Source organism: Lupinus angustifolius, unplaced genomic scaffold (genome assembly GCF_001865875.1).
Source record: "Lupinus angustifolius cultivar Tanjil unplaced genomic scaffold, LupAngTanjil_v1.0 Scaffold_27_37, whole genome shotgun sequence".
NCBI lineage: Eukaryota > Viridiplantae > Streptophyta > Magnoliopsida > Fabales > Fabaceae > Lupinus > Lupinus angustifolius.
The window spans coordinates 146,785-164,134 of NW_017720488.1; the positions used below are offsets into that span (position 1 = coordinate 146,785).

Here is a 17,350-nt window from a genome sequence, read left to right on the forward strand (position 1 = left end):
AGGAAAAAACCTCAAGGGTTAGTAAGTATTAATTTCATAGTCATGAAAATAAATTCTAAGGTAAGACTTTCTACTACTCTAATATCCAAAAATTTATAACACTTTAAGTTTATGAAGTCAAGATAAATTATATTTTATCCCAAATCATTATTTTAACTTAGAAATCAAAGATTAAAATATGCTAAACCATTTTTAAACATAATACTTTCTAAAAATGACATTTTCAACAACAACTCATCAACATCATAAACTTTCAAGAATAAAATACAAACTTTTTCCTAAACACATTAAAGGTTCCTTTGATGTTAAAATCATCACCTTTAAACATATTCAAATACTAACAATAATTTCTAATATTTCCAAACGAATAACTCATCTAACCTTGTCCAAAGATATAGTTTTTCCATCTAAGAACAAGGAAGAAATTTCAAGATTTACCAAAGTCAAAAACTACATAAAGGTTCATATGATTTTATTATCATCCCCTTTAGTTATGCCTTCATAAAATACTTAAAGAACAAATATAAACTCTACTTTATGAAAAACATAGTAAAAGCTCATAACTTTCTATGAAGTATGAGAAGAAGATGAAGAAGAGAAAATAAAAGACTACCTTAGTTTGTATAGGAAATTTAGTGTAAAAATGAGAGAATGGGGTGAGACATTTATAGGAGAGTCTCACCCTCATCAAATCATAAAATTTAATGCAAAGTAAGTAGGTTTAGACTAGCATAGATGATGTGTCTAATGGTGGTGGAGTGAGAGGATTTGTTGAGTGATTTAGGGGATTTTGTGTAAGAGGATATGTATTTTTGTTTGTTTAACAAGCAAGCTTTTTACATGAAAGTGATGTGATCTTTTCGATGATACATTCTCGATTAAACCATTCCCGAGTATTTTCGGCTAATATCCGGTCGGATAATAAAAATCTCCTGATTTCGGTTTATAGTTAGAGCTTCAAAACACGGAATTCGGAGTGAAAAATAATTAGAAATGCGTTCTAGACAAACTTGATGTCTATCTTAACTCGAAATAATATTTCGAAGCCAATAGCGCAATCGAAATTGGACTCCGAGATACAAAACTCAAAACCATGTTATTAGGCCTAATTCGGGCGAATTTGAGTCTCATACCAGCTCAAAAACTTTCTCTCACAAAAAATTACGACAATTTACTACAAAATAGGAAATCACAAAAAAACACTAACACTCAACTACGGTTTAGTCTAATTCAATACCGATTAATTTCTAAAATTAATCGTTGTTAAAATAAATAACTAATAAAACATTCACAGAAAATTCACGGTGTTACAAGTTGAAATGTGTTTTAAATTTGAAATGTGAGGTGACTTTCAATATCATTGATTAGCAATAAAATACTCTGCACACAACCTTATTTTATTGTATATATTATTTTGAAATGCTTAAATTAACCTCACCAAAACTAAAGGCATAAGAACAATATTATATACATTTAAGTAATATACTATTAACCATTTTGTCTTTGATTTTTTGAAACAAATAAAATTTGTTATTACAAACATGTCCCTTAAAAATCCAAGTGTCGGTCATATGATATATCTATTTTGATAATAACATCAGCCCCTTGCATTATTATATAGAAGTAGATTGTTGATTATTGTGATCATTATGACATGGATTGACTATTGCAACTTAAAATATTTTATAATAAAAATATTTTTTTGAATTTTGTATAGTATGATGTAGTCTAATGTGGTTAAGCTGTGACTTGATATAATCAATCGTTTCAATTTAGTGTCATAATGTAATTAGTTAGTGACCTGATTATGAAAGTTACCACAATATTTGTGACAACATTAGGTGATGTGGTATACAATCTAAAAGTTAACAAGCTATACAAAAAGTATAAGGAAGAAATAAAAGTGGTATTTTTAGGTGTTTAAATATAAGAGAATAAAATATTTTTTCATAGTATGAGATAATTTATTTTCTCTAACCAGTAAAATAATTATTTGTGTACTGTTTTATTTAGTTTTAGAAATATTTTTATAAAAAATGATTAAGTAGGTCACACGTCATGATTTTAGTAGCAGACAGATATAACTTATTTCAGATATATTTTATTCTCTAAATATAATTGCACTATCTCTATTACGCTAAAGTCTCATGAAAGAAACTATCCCAATTATAAAAATTCAAGCACGTTTAAAACAAATAAACCCTTTTCAATTGGTTAATAGTTGTGTCATTAACATCCCAATGGCCCAATAAAATTCTAATTTTTAATGTGTATGAATTTAGACAACTCTAATAAATATATATATATATATATATATATATATATATATATGAACACTTTAGGCAAAAACATTAAAGGATTCACTCATTAACAAACTACACAAAATAAAAAGATAGATGATTTCCATCATATTGTGAAAACTTCCTATATTACTTCATTCCTCAATCTGAATAATACTTTGGGTAAATCATGTCCACATCTCTTAAAATCTTATATAATGTGCACGTTCATCTTGTTTTAAAATGATATAAGAAACCAAATGTTTGGATAGTGCTAGATTCTTAGATGACCAAAGGGTCAAATATTCGATTATTGTGAACAACACTTATTAGAAGAAATATTCACAAACCTCGAAAAGAATTAGTTCCTTATCTCAAAAAGGTGAGAGAATATCCTTGATAGTACAACAAAAATGATATAAGAAAGAAAGACCGAGAGAAACTAAGAGATAAGAGAAGGAGAAATCTGAATTTAGATGAAAATGGAGGTTAGATTCATTCATTGAATAATGAGCAGGAGAGGGATAGTCTAGCTTACACTGAAGTAAACTACTCTCTAACTATCATAATAAACTGAAACTAACAAATATAAAATATAACTAACTCACTTCTTTCTCATCTCTATTCTCTAATAATATACTCGATATTTCATCATCATTACACTTTTTTTACAAGGAAGAAGCACATGGCTTTCTATAACAAATTTTATTATAAATATTTAAAGTATTTTGTTAGACAGTTGAAGAAATATGGATCGTATAAGACTATTGATACTCACAAATACCTACCCATGTCCTTCAACGACTGATTATGATTTTATAAATAAAAGCTTAAAATATAATTAGTTAGATAAGAATGCCAACATATAATTTGAAATGTCAATAATCCAACCATATTCATTTTGTAAAACAACTCAACTTCACAAATTGTTTTTTAAGTCATTTAATATACATAATTTGCCTGTTTCCTTCCCTTCTAACCTCATTTTTTTAGTTTTCCATTTTCTTTTGCAACATTGAATATTGATATTATATGCATCCATTTTGTTACTTCATTTTTGAATAGCAACAAGGTGGGTTAGAGCCGGGTTTGCATATATCCCAATCTCAACCCAAAATTCAAGACCCGAATCCAAACTCAATGTGGTTGAAAATAAAGATATTATCCTCGAACCCGAAAACTATAAATATATTAAGTAAAGTATTATATTATTTTCGTTTCATTTTTCTCTAGCATTTTTATTCTCTCTTTGTATTATTTCATTTCTTTTGTTTTAGAATTCAATAGTATGTAAAGTAAAATTAGAAATTAAAAACAATGGACATATGATAGAAATTTTAATTTTAAATTGAATTATATTACATCGGGTGGGTACGGATTAGTGTTTTTGCTCTACCAAATCTGAACCCAAAAATTAAACTCATATAAAACCCGAACTTGAATCCAATTACATCGAATTTTCCCCGTTAAATTTGGGTTCGGTTCGGTTTTTCTCACAACTTCGATTTTCATTGTCATCCCTACCTAATAGATCCACGTATACTCATAAATTAAAAATAATTTTCAAAATTTTATGCAATTGTGTTTATTTGCTATGATCCTATATTATTTTAGGGAACCAAAAAACAAAAATACTAATAAAATTATATAACATAATTTACGTTCACTAGTAAATATAATTATTTTACTCAAACAAACATAATAGTAGCCTTAATAATATAACATTAATTTTTAACAACATAACAATTATATTTATGAATTAACATGATATTACAACTATAAAAAATAAAATAAGACATATGTCAAACAATGAATAGATTTAAGGAGATGAGCTATCTCCTGATATAAGGAGATGAATTATCTCCTGGTATAAGGAAATACTTTATTCTCTTATCATTAATATAATAATACAATTATGTTGTTATATATATATTGATGAAATATGAGCTATGGTATATATATATGTGTGTGTGCGCGCGTGACGAGGGATCTGTGTACACCCAATTTAAGTTACACTAGTTACATTCAATCTCAGTCATTCATTTTCTTAGATCCAACAAAGCAAATGAGTGAGTGCAATAAGTGACGAGAGAGAGAAAAAAAGAAATCTTAAATAACTTTTAAGTTTCACTCGTTTGCTCCGTTGGATCTAAGAAAATGAATGATTTAGATTGAGTGTAATTAGTGTAACTTAAATTGAGTGTAAACGAATCCCTCCTATTTATATATTTCGGAAGAAATATGAGTTAGCAAATCTGAGTCTCTTTACGCAGATTTAAATCTATCTAGCAATTACTTTTAAAACCTCGAATCTGACCAGATTTTGCCTTAAACATGCTCATTAACTTCGATGAAGAGTACCATGTTTAAAAATCTACTCTACCATGTTAGTCGGTTTAAATGCTATTATACTATATGGTTATGAAGTAGGCTACTATGTTAAAGTTAAATATGCTTATAGACATACTTTTAGTTAGACTCATCTAATTCTAATAATTAAATTATATTTTTATACATTTTTATATTAATATTAATATAATAATATTATTTATATTAAAATAACATAATTTCGACATTCTTATATAATATAAATAAATAGGTTGATCTATTAGGCTTAATAAGCATTTTAGGAGCCTAAAGTCTGACGCTAAATAAACTTTTTAAAAAGTACGAGGTCTTTTCATAAATAAAAAGTTTAACCTAACCTATTATAGGTCAACTAATAAATCCTTTCTAGCATCAATTAAAAATTGGTTCTTATCCTTTTTTTAATCTACTCACGCTTTTATCAATAGCATCACTAGGATTTCCGTAAAACAAAAAACAAAAGAACTCAGATTTTGTTATAAAAATCACTATCTACCCTTTTCTCTCTCTCTCTTTCTTTCGCTCACCGTTTCTTTTTATTTTCTTGCAAATTCTTTTTCTCGTCAACTTCTCGAAACGCAGCGTTTTGCTTTTCACCTCGCGATTTTGACGTGAGTTTCTATTTACTCGAATGCTTTACGTTTTGAACTGTGTTAAAAGCTTCATTAGGTTTCAATTTTTGCAGTATCAGTGACTGTTACAATTTTCCCCTTTAATTTATCATAGCGAAATAACAATTTCGAAAGTTTAATGGTTTTCGGATATAAGCTTATTGTTTTACTAGTTTGTGGTGGTATGGATATGCGAATTGAGAACCTTTTGGTATTAAGGTTTCTAAATTTTTGTGCTGATAATAAGGGTTTTGATTTTGTTTGTGCAGTCATGCAATTTGATTTTTAGGTTTAACAGGTTTTGAATGTATAAATTGAAAGCTGCGAGTTTTGGAATTTTCACTGCTAATGATTTATTAATTTTTGTTGTTGTTGTTGATGTTGATGAGATGGTTGTCTCAATGTTAGTAGGAGTTAGGGTTTTTTGCTTATAGTTGTTGGATTGTGATTTTCCCTCTTTGAAAAAGGTTATTTGGTATTATTCAATTTGTCGTTATGTTTTAAAAGTGTTTGTATGCTTCTTAATCATGGTTTTCTTTTTTATTCGGTTGTATTATTCAATTTGGGAGTTTTACTTATGCTATGTTTTTTCCTTTGTTTATGTTAAATCCATTTAAGGAATTGTCCGGAGCGTAAGGTGCGTAATAAATTTTGGCATGTGTGTGTGCACTGAAGTTTGGAGATTTATCAGCATATTTTTGGAGTCAAGTTTAGAAATTTAAGAGAAAGAAGAAAGAAAAGGCACATTTTTTGTCAATCCCTGTTATTTAGAATGCATGAGCCACATGCATTCACAATATATCATAATTAATAGTTAAGCTTACCTCTGGAGAGATATGACACCTTCTCGGGCAACTGGAGGGTTAACCCAATCATCATTAAGTTCTGGAATTTTCTTTCAAGGAGATACCCAATCACAAAATATAATCAACTCTCAATTACGCTCGTCTTTTGGTAACAATTCTAACACCATTCATGGAACCTCGTGGTCGAATCATGGTCCGGTGTCTGGGGAGGTCAATAGTGCAGTTTTGAACGGTGTGGTAAACTCAGTGCGAAGTGTTGGAGCCAGTTCTTTAGTCACTGATGCAAATTCTGCACTCTCTGGTGGCCCTGATTTTCATAGAAGTGCAAGCATTAACACAGACCCGTACTTACGTTTACCCACCTCGCCCATGTCATTTACATCAAATAATACTATTTCTGGGTCATCAGTTATGGATGGTTCTACTGGAGCTCAGCAGAATTCTCATCAAGATCAGAATGTTCAGCAGCTGCAGCTTCAGGGTGCCTCAAATGCTATGTCTTTGCCAGCATCTCAAACTGCTGTGTCTACAATACCAATGGGTGCACAAGGACCAGGGTCTTTCATCCAAGATCCAAATAATTTATCCCAGTTAGCGAAGAAACCTAGGCTGGATATTAAGCAGGAAGATATGATGAAACAGCAGGTAATACAACAGATTCTTCAGAGACCAGACCTCATCCAAATGCAGGGTCACAATCCACAGATACATGCTTTGCTTCAGCAGCAGAGACTGAGGCAACAGCAGCAATTGTTTCAGTCTATGCCACAGTTTGAGCGAGCGCACTTCCAGCAGCAGCAACAACAAAAGCAGCAACAACAACAAGTGCAATCGAGGCAGCAATTTCAGCAACAAGCAATGCATCCCTCATCTGCTGTCAAGCGCCCATTTGACAATGGTGTTAGTGGTGTATGTGCCCGTCGATTGAAGCAGTACCTCTATCATCAACGACAACGGCCGAATGTGAGATATTTTTATTTGTTGCATGTGATAGCCTCTCTCTGATATTTTTGTTTGGGAAACTATGATTTATTATTTCAATGATCTGAAAAATCTATTTAAGATTCTTTAATCATTATATTGATTGGTTTATTTTTGGATTTCCTTTCAAGCATTAAATTTTATGTTTCAAGTAACTGAAAGTAAATAATATCGTATACTATCTTATCACCTTTCCTTGTTGTTTTGGGAGTTATTGAAGTTCAAATTATGACAGCTGGTATTCAATTTTGTCTGTTTCTTTCAGGATAATAGTATTGCGTATTGGAGAAAATTTGTGAGTGAGTATTACTCTCCCCGTGCAAAGAAGCGATGGTGCTTGTCATTATATAATAATGTTGGGCAGCATGCACTTGGCGTTTTCCCCCAAGCTGCTATGGTCAGTTTTTGCACTCGAACTTTCTGTTTTTGTTTCATAAATATGGTGGCGCCTTAATCTATGTTATCAATTGTGTGCTATGCACCGTCACATGGCGTTGTGGCCTCCAGCCGCTACAGAAATGGAATAGCACAGCTCTTCGGCTTCATGTCCTTTTTTATTTAATTTACTTCCAAATCATGTGTTTCCTCTGGTGGAGTTTTAGCAATAAGTTAGGGGGAGCCAAAAGAATCTATTTTATTATAAATTGTTTAAGCTTTTGAACAAAATTACACTGATGTCCTGATGGTGAATTTTGCATTTCCTCACTAGAATTCATCACAGCCAAGGTTAAAAATCGAGCTCCAAAGTTGGAATGAGTATCAGGAGACAACTAGGGTAGAGGATCCATAATTAATGTTACACCATAACATTAAACATAAATACATACATGTATATACTCTATTATAAAAAGTTTGGGGGATGCGTTACTCATCTGTCCTCAAGAAGTTCCACACCTGGGCTGGAAAGCCCCTAGAGTTGCTGCACTTTTGAGCCTTCACGCAGGTTCTAAAGTCGGCTCTTGATGAGTCACACAACCAGAACACAAACACCCCTTTGATGTCACTTTTGCTTTAATTCACTTCCAAAAGGTGCATTTTGAACATGGCTTTTTTTTTATGTTGAATGTTCTGCTTTCTGCTTACCTTATTGACGGCAACTCCTTAGAATGATGCTCAACACAAAAGTTATGTCTGAATGAATTGCATTTGCTTAGAATGACCCTCAACTTTATGTCTGCACTGTCTTGCTGACTTGCCCATTTAATTTATCGGTGCTTCTGATATTTAATATAATCTGATTTTGATATTTCATTGTTTAGGATGCATGGCAGTGCGACATGTGTGGTTCCAAATCTGGAAAGGGATTTGGTAAGAAAATGAGAATATTATTTTTACTATTCTGTAAGAGTTAACTTTAGGAATTTATTTTCGATTTAGAATTCCAATTTTATTTATGTTGTAAGTAGAGGGCGAGCCTCGATGCAATGGTAATGTTACTGCTTAGTGACCAAGAGGTCATGGGTTCCAACATGCAGGTATAAATCTGTGTACATCTATCATTCCCATACCCCACTAGGTGGGAGCCTCGTGCATTGAGCTGTTTTTTATTTATTTATTTCTGAAGTGTTAACTTCTCGATGAAGAGTACCCTGTACAACCAATACTGACCACTAATCATGTTCTAAATTGTACAAAATAATCTTTGGTTCAAACTTGAAAATTATTCAAAATTAGCAGACCCAAATGCAATAAAAAATAAGCTAGTAAGTGAGTGATTGTAAGTGGGCAATGATGGATGATACGTGGTTTGCAGTCTCAATGTCCTTGTAAGCTACATTACTAGGAAGATGTCTGCTTAAAATTTCTTGTCATGTCAATCTAATAATGTCTACATTCTGGATTTGGTTAACAGAGGCGACTTTTGAAGTACTCCCTAGACTTAATGAAATCAAATTTGGCAGTGGAGTGATTGATGAACTGTTATTTTTGGACTTGCCGCGTGAATATAGATTTCAGTCTGGTGTGATGATGTTAGAATATGCTAAAGCAGTACAAGAGACCGTATACGAGCAGCTTCATGTTAGTCGTGAGGGTCATCTTCGTATCATATTTACTCAAGACCTGAAGGTCTTAAAATTGTTACTTTATTTAAATATATTTTCTATTTGAATCATTTATGCATAATTACCTGCTTAAATTATTGTTAATATTCTTAGATATTATCTTGGGAGTTCTGTGCAAGGCGTCATGAAGAACTTCTCCCTCGTAGGTTGGTTGTACCACAGGTATGATTCTGGACACTTTTGCAAGGTTTGCTCCATCTTGCCAACCATTTTTTATATGCTTGGGCCCCGTAGTGTTCTACTTTGCATGTTAATTTAATTACTAAAGCATGGGTGAACTTTCTTCTTTTATGATGTTCAATTCTACGTAGCTAAAGTCAAAAGGTAACCCTTGTGGCATTAGGGGGTTCCTGGGGTATAACTGTAGAAAACATGACAAAGTGCTCGCTGAAAGAGTTGAAGTTACAAAAAACAACATTAAAATCTTTTTTCTGTTTTAATTTAATGTTAATTTGCCTTGTAAGCTAACTACTTAAGCGTGTGATTCATATTGAAAGATATCGTTAAAATTTTCAATTTGTAGATCATGATAGGAAGTTCATAAAGGTGCTTTGAAGATTAAACTCCATGAACTAAATTGGGTGGCTCAGTGCATGGGGCTCCCACCTAGTGGGGCCTGGGGATTGTAGATGTACACAATCTTACTCTCTCAAGCGAAGAGACTTTTTCCCGTATGAACCGAATTGATGCTTTAACCCAAAAATTTAAAACTCAAACATAGTGATAAACAGTCAGAAGTTCGAAGCTCATAATAGAAAAATAGAAATCAGCCTTGAACTCCATTCATGGAATAATCAGAAGTTGCCCTGAGCTTACATGACCTATTCTTTATTATTCTGAATAAGTTGCCCTGTTCAAACTTCAGTTTTAGCAAATTAGATGGGAGGGCTTTTGAGGTGTTTACAATTATTAGTCATTTAAACCGTTCTACAAAATTGCACTAAAGCATGAAAAGTCAATGATTGTTAACACATGAATAGTAGATGATGTATTGACAGTGTAAAAAACCTTTCACTGTTAATGCACAACTCATTTTCTCTTATTATATTATCTTTAGTTGTATGAAAAGAGACATTAGTTTTTATGATGGTTATATTTTTTTTATTATGTAGGTCAACCAATTGGTTCAAGTAGCTCAAAAATGCCAGAGTACAATTGCTGAAAGTGGGTCAGACGGGGTTTCTCAACAAGACCTGCAAGCAAACAGCAATATGTGAGTTAATGCATTGTTGTTCCTCACTTCTCCTTTGATTCTATTATGTTTTTTCTATTTCTCCATTTTGGTTGGATGCTCTATCTGTGTGTTTGTATATATGTATAATAGAAGCCTTATGCGTTAAGGTTGTAGTCACGTAACATTGCGGCCTTGAGGGCCCTTTTTGGCGCAGCACATGTTGATTTTGCTTAATTTGCTCAAGCTACATTAGTTGAAGGCTCTTTCTTGAACATTTTTCTTATTAGTTTTTCTGAGCCCAAAATAGTCTGTTCCAAATACCCACAAGGATAGAAGTATAAAAATAATCTTATTGCAAGTCCTTTTTAACAAGACTATGAGGATTAAGCTGCCTTTTTAACATTTACAATGAGGCTTACATGAGAGTTTGGTCAAAATTATGTCTGTTTACAAGACTATGAGGATCTCATAGCACTGTACTATTGACTTTTCTATTTTAATTTTTATTCTCTCAATGTTTGTGCCACTCTTGGGTCTGGCATTATATTAGGGCAATGTGATTAAAAAGTATCTGATTATAATAGCCTGTGTTGCCTTATTTAAGTTAATAAGAGTAGTATATTTATAGTTTACAATATATGCTCTAGAAGTCTAGATTTATTATTTGAGTATAATTTTAGGAGTTAGGTTGCTACATGTTAAAAAATTGTGATTGCACTAAGGCTTAAGATAATGTTTATTTTACATCAGGTTATTGACAGCTGGGCGTCAGCTTGCGAAGAGTTTGGAATTACAATCGCTAAACGAGTTGGGTTTTTCCAAAAGATATGTGAGATTCTTGCAGGTACATTATTAAAATTTACATTGTCTTTCTGTTGAGTAAAATAGAGAAAACTCAATTTGTTTCTTATTTATAATTATCAAGCCTTCTTAATTTGTTCCTTCTGCAATTGTTGACAGATTTCTGAGGTTGTCAGTAGCATGAAAGATCTGATTGACATATGTAAAGAGTACAAAGTTGGGCCAATTGGTAATTCTTATGCAGTTTTATTACCGTATTACACTATTGAATTATCCGTCATAACTTTCATATATTGAGCATGTGGCAATATGGCTGTCATAATTGTTCTTTTCCCTTTCTATATATGCTTCTCTTGTGGGCTGGTCTCATAATCTTCAGTTGTGTGAAGCTATGTTGGTTTTAAGGTGTTCAGAATTGGTTTTTTAAATCTTGCTCTGAATACTGATCCATACTTACATGCAGAGAGCTTGAAAAATTATCCTCAATTTCCAACTGCGGCCAAGCTCCAGATGCATGAGATGGAACGGCTAGCAAATGTTCAAGGTCTTCCAACTGATCGAAATACACTTAATAAGCTGATGGCAATGAGTCCAGGATTTAACAACCAAGTAAACAATAATCATAATATGGTTAATTGTGGTGCTTTGAGTGGGTCAGCACAAACTGCTTTTGAACTGTCTAACTATCAGAATATTCTCATGAGGCAAAACTCGATGAATTCAAGCCCTGGCCCACTTCAGCGGGAAGGATCATCTTCTTTCAATAAATTGGACCAGAGTCACTCTTCATCTTTGCAAGGTTCTGCTGCTGCTGCTGCTTTAATTCCAGGGTCAATGCGGAATTCTACCAATAGGGGTTTCCCAAGTCCCTATCATCTTCCATCCCAGCAGCAACACCAGCAGCTTCAACAATGCTCACGTAATGCAAACAGCTTACCCCATCAAAATTATTCACAGGGATCCAATGGTAACCAAGCTATGCAACAGCAGTTCATCCAGCAACTGCTGCAGGATATGTCAAATAACAACAATGGGGGAGTTCAACAACAATCTGTTGTTGGTGGACCCAATGCAAATGGGAATAACATGTCCAAGAATGGGTTAGGTTTTGGAGGCCACACTCCATCCATGTCCGGATCTTCTGCCCACGTTTCCGGAAATAATGAGCCTGTTTCTAGGAGTCACAGCTTCAAGGCAGTTTCAAACAGTGATTCTTCAGCAGCAGCTGATGGCAACAATGGGTTCTACCAGAGAACACCTGATATGCCGCAAAACCAACATATGCAGGATATAGCCCATGATTTCACAGAAAATTCATTCTTTAACAATGATCTAGATGATAACATGGGTTTTGGCTGGAAGCCATAAACTAACAAAACTTGAGCATGTAGTAATTGGTATGTCTTGTTCAACCCTTCATCTTATAATTATTATGTGTACAGGATTTACTTTAAATAGCTTCGGCCTCTCCTTTGCGTCAATCTTTTGTGCTTCCATAATAACATTGATATTAGTGTCGCATGGTATATGCATAAATTCCTCGTTCCCCTCTTGTGGGTAAGATTAGGGCACATGGTTGTCTTGTTTGCGAATCAATTCTCCAGCAGCTTTATCCAAAGCTCTCAAATATAATTCACATTTGTTTGTAGGTCAAAAACATAAAGATCATAAAATGTGGTGTCTTTGTCTTTGTTCTCACATACTAAAGTAAGTTTGAAACAATGATTTGTAAAATGAGATATATGAAAACATGAGACATTTTTTTAGGACAACCATGGTTGATTCAATTTTCGTTTGGTCCCACAGTTGACCAAATATGATTCAATGAGTTTCAACTATAAAAATGACACTAAAACATAGGCTGAGTTGCCTTAACTAAAACATAGGCTGTTTTACATTAGGTTTAATTGAGTTTCAATGACCAAATATGATTCAATGAGTTTCAACTATAAAAATGACACTAAAACATAGGCTGAATTGCCTTAACTAAACGCTTAAATTATTCAGTCTCATACAAATTTTTATATAATTAATAATTATGTATAGTTATATTGAGGTAATATCTCTATTTTTTCGGACTGAAGTAATAAAATATTAGACTAGTATTCCGCTTTAAAAAAAGTTGTGAATCATTCTGTTTACTTTCTGAATTATTGCAATTTAATCGGATTTAACACAGTTGGTCCGGAATTTCCCCGATTCAAAGCAGTCTAACTCTTCATTCGGTTAAGAATACAAATTAGATCCATTTTCAAGTTAGCGGTCGAACGATCCAGTCTTATCCTGTTATGATAACATTGGTTTTAAACTTACACCACATACACAACACTTAACCTTATTTACTAAAGGTGATTATTATTATTATAAAACTTATCAATTATGTCAACATTCCAAAATTACACCTAATTAAAAAATTTCCAACTTTAATAATCTTTCTCTAATTTAATTTATCCCTCTGTATAGAATGATGCAACCATTATTATAAGAAGAGTAAAACAGTTATGAAGTAATAAACATAAAGTAAATAATTAGATATATAAATTATTTAATACTTATCATATATTAAAAATGACTTGTATTTTTGAAAAGATTCTATCATAATATGACTTATAAACAGGGAAAGACAAGTGAATAGTGAAATCTTTTTCACAGTAACAAATTCTGACCCCAACTCTCACAAAATGTTTAATTAAAATCCCAACAAAAATTATACAGCTATAATGCACAAAACTTTTAGTATCGTTCTCTAAGTGTATGTAATATATTTTTCAATATGTAACATAACTTATCAATACCAATTCTCATACATGTTGTACTCTTATAAAATATATAGAACCACAATACCTAAGTTTTGTGCAGGCTAAAATTGTTTAAATCTCTCTCCAAGCTCCTTTGGGTAAATCACTGCCCCATCAATGCAGAGACCACCTTTGGTGTGTGTGCAATCAATTTGGGCCAAAGAAAACTTGATGCTTGTAGGCCCATTGGGCTTATCAATGATAAAATCTCCAACATGGTAGTGAGCCCATTCTCCAGGTGTATGCAAATAACACTGAGACAATGAATTCTGACCGTCCGATGTAGATAGTTGAAATCTGACGGGCTTGATGTCCCAACCATGAACTTGATCAAGGTTACACACGCGTCGGCCCAATCTCTTCGAGGCTTTGCCCAATTGAAGTCTGAAAAATATGCTGTAATTGCCCTTTGGGAATTCAAATTCTAGCTCCCCAAGTACCTCAACCCACCACATTTGTTGAAGATAAGCAACACTCTTGAACCTGAAAAATTTAACATGTAAGTACTATGTTTTTTGAATAACAAATGTTGTCCCCTCAATTTATGGCTAATGAATTAATCTTTTTCGGGGTATGACTGTCTCTTCCAACAAGTATTGCTCTTAGGAATTGAACCATTGATAATAATCTCTTTTCTTTTATATTGGAAAATGACCATCCCTATCATTTTTTAATCCATATCCCTATTTATCATTTCATAACTATTGATCGAAAGATTTTTATTATTGAAAAAATAATGAGTAGTGATGGACGTTATTATAATTTAAATTTAAAATTGGTGTAAGAAAAATGATATAAAATATTACTATTGCTTTACATATATAATATAATGGGTTTTGCTAGTGCATATCACACTTTTAGGGTCAATTTTTTCTCTCTCAGGTATTGAATGATACAGTTAGATTCTATCTTCATAGGTAATGCCGCATATAAATTCTATTCAGTGACATCTTAAAAATAAAAAAGAGATTATCTTGTTTTAAAATTAAGAATAAAATATGTAGAAATGAATTAATATATAATATATTCCTCATATGGAAAACATTCTTAACTTTTCCTATCTTAAATTTAAGGAAAAAGTCAAAATGATAGTTAGTAGTGAGTGGAGTTGGAACTAATCCATGTTCGATAGTAAAAGAGCAGCACGTTTTGGTTCATTAGATTGAGATCTTATAAAGATCAATATAAAATTTGGAGACAGATTAATTAAGGAGACAAAAAGAAAACCCTTTTATCTTTTTTAATAGAAAAGATCATACTTTTGGAAACATAATGCATAGATGCCAATAAAAGCAATCATAATCTTCTTAAGGGTCTCATGTTAGTTGTATTATAACTATTGATTGGAGGTTCTTAAGCCCAATGTGTATAATGATGAAGGCATGCTTCTTAGCTTTATATTTTTATTTTTAAGTAATTTATGAGTTATGACAAAAGACATCTTATATTACTAGTAAAAGAGAAACAATTAAATAACTTACAGATGCTTTTGTATATAAAGTACAACTAACTACCCATACCCAAAATACAAAATATGAATTTAATTAAGGTTACTTTTCATTGAATGCAAGTCCTTTTCAGCTATATATTGTATAGCGTTTTATATGTGCAAATTGCTTTCAATCTCGTTCCTTTTCAACCGGTACCCTAATAAGATATGAATGAGTGACTAGGAAAGAGTAGTTGGCATAATAATAGGATAAAACAAGTGGCATGACCAATACTCCTATAGTCTTTTAATAATAATAAGAAAACTATTCGCCCCATAGTAATAGTATTTAGTTCTCTTGTCTATTACTGAATTTTGAAAATTAGAATGTTTAGGAATGTGCTCATCCCATTTAAGAAATTAAATATATATGTTTTCTAAAGCATTGTTTTTATTTTTTAATTTCTAAACGAATATTTTAGGGAGTCCCTTTTGAAAACAAGTTTAATATTTTTTTTGTTAACTATTATTTACTCTTCAAAATAATATACATGAATTATAATGATGTATTGATTGTATAAAAAACTTTATATTGTCAATGTATAAATATTAAACTTTTTGAAAATTATATTTGAAATTGAATTATAATTTCGCAATCAGCACATTATTCATAATTCATTTATATTACTTATTTTTAAAGTCAATGATAATTAAATATGAACGTTAAATTATACAATGATAGTATAATGTATATAATTTTTCTCTTGAAATTATTAAATATATTTATATTTATACTTTAATATATAAAGAGTACTCAACATATATAAATTAATACTCTTCTGATAGGGAGTAATACAGTAAAATTCTCACCATCCTTTTTATTTAGAAAAATAAAATAAAGTATCTACACTGCTCTCACCTGGATTCTTCAGTTGGAATATAATTCCAATATCTTCTATCATCTATTCCAGTTATCTTGAATGACTTTGATGAAATGAACAAACAAGCTTTTCCACTACATCTGTCCAAACGAACTTCCTATAAAAAAGGAACAAATTAATAAATCTTGTTAATGCGAGACATAGAAAAAGGGAAATAAGACCAAAATAAACTGAATATATTGATGCAGCATAACTAATTAATAAATTAATAAGAATGAGTTACTTACTTTGGTACCATTATCAAAGAAATTGGGTTGACATAGTTTGGCATAGATCTCTTTCTTAGTCATGGTTCCATGTTTTTCTCCACCAATAACTTTATTCATAAGAAACTTGTAGCTATGAGGCAACTTTGATTCCCATACAAAATCAGCTGAAGAAGCTCTATGAAAATTCTTGTTCACACTAGCCAATTTGCAAATCTCTTGAGGTTCAAGATTCATGAGCAAGAAAGAGATGCAACTCTCTGGAATATCACCAAGACCAAACCCTACATCACTATTTTCTGTTGCAGTAGTTGAAGAAATACCAGCCCCCATAAATGAAAATTTGATTATATATGTATAGATTAAGTTTGGAAGAAATCAAAGATTATGATGAAAAATTAAAGGGGTTGTTGTTGGTTTATTGGTAAAGGAGTAAGTGATAAAGTAGACAAGAGATAGAAGGAGAAACTGATAGAGAAGGAGGTTCCATTTTTGTTCATGTGTGTGAATTAAGAAGGGGTAGTGGTGCCACATGTACCATTTGGCTTTTGGTTTTTAAGAAAGAACAAGTGGTGGGGAGTGAGAGGGAAAAAAGGTATAAAGTGAAAATTCTTTAATCGACATTGTTATTCTAAGTTATAAAAGAAGTTGTTATTGAAATGGACATGTCAATGAGTGTGCATGGAATAATAATATGTGCTCACCTTTGTGTGGAATGGCCTAATTTTATCCTTATATTTGTTCATGATGTATGGATATTATGGGTCAATTCTCCCTCTACCACCAATTGGGCGTTTTATTAAAATTTAATACTTTTCATTGTGGATATATATGCATTAAAATATGTCGGGAAGTGTGAGGGAAAAGGGATAAAAGGAAAAAAAAAACCCTTTA

At 31.9% G+C, this 17,350-nt stretch overlaps 3 protein-coding genes across 4 annotated transcripts in view; 2 read left to right on the forward strand and 1 right to left on the reverse strand.

The window, feature by feature from the left end:
- Nucleotides 1–12,553, forward strand: part of LOC109338513 (probable transcriptional regulator SLK1) — a 21,262-nt gene extending 8,709 nt beyond the window's left edge. Inside the window, exon 2 of the mRNA XM_019575773.1 lies at nt 12,435–12,553. The gene's annotated coding sequence lies outside the window, so the exon portion shown is untranslated. The remainder of the gene's footprint in view (nt 1–12,434) is intronic.
- Nucleotides 1–12,563, forward strand: part of LOC109338511 (probable transcriptional regulator SLK2) — a 28,584-nt gene extending 16,021 nt beyond the window's left edge. Inside the window, exons 1-9 of one of the 2 annotated variants that reach the window (XM_019575771.1) lie at nt 5,871–7,026; nt 7,310–7,441; nt 8,304–8,352; nt 8,897–9,111; nt 9,201–9,269; nt 10,220–10,320; nt 11,032–11,125; nt 11,242–11,311; nt 11,546–12,563. In XM_019575771.1, coding sequence (XP_019431316.1) covers nt 6,094–7,026; nt 7,310–7,441; nt 8,304–8,352; nt 8,897–9,111; nt 9,201–9,269; nt 10,220–10,320; nt 11,032–11,125; nt 11,242–11,311; nt 11,546–12,450 — 2,568 coding nt within the window. In that variant the 5' untranslated portion in view covers nt 5,871–6,093 and the 3' untranslated portion in view covers nt 12,451–12,563. Of the gene's footprint in view, nt 1–5,870; nt 7,027–7,309; nt 7,442–8,303; nt 8,353–8,896; nt 9,112–9,200; nt 9,270–10,219; nt 10,321–11,031; nt 11,126–11,241; nt 11,312–11,545 lie in introns of those variants that run through there. The other variant, XM_019575770.1, reaches the window with a different exon arrangement.
- Nucleotides 12,564–13,741: 1,178 nt separating this feature from the next.
- On the reverse strand, nt 13,742–17,054 carry LOC109338509 (F-box protein PP2-A13-like). The gene is made up of 3 exons (XM_019575768.1): nt 16,478–17,054; nt 16,229–16,347; nt 13,742–14,363 (listed from the first exon to the last, which is right to left on the reverse strand). The coding sequence occupies exons 1-3, from the start codon at nt 16,787–16,789 to the stop codon at nt 13,943–13,945; spliced, it is 852 nt and encodes a 283-aa protein (XP_019431313.1). The 5' UTR covers nt 16,790–17,054; the 3' UTR covers nt 13,742–13,942.
- Nucleotides 17,055–17,350: the final 296 nt, after the last annotated feature.

Coding starts and splice junctions, on each gene's coding strand:
- LOC109338509 (XM_019575768.1), bottom strand. CDS start 16,789: ATGGGGGCTGGTATTTCTTCAACTACTGCAACAGAAAATAGTGATGTA. Junction 16,348..16,477: donor TCTTTGATAATGGTACCAAA/GTAAGTAACTCA, acceptor CCTTTTTTATAG/GAAGTTCGTTTGGACAGATG. Junction 14,364..16,228: donor ATTCCAACTGAAGAATCCAG/GTGAGAGCAGTG, acceptor TAAATTTTTCAG/GTTCAAGAGTGTTGCTTATC.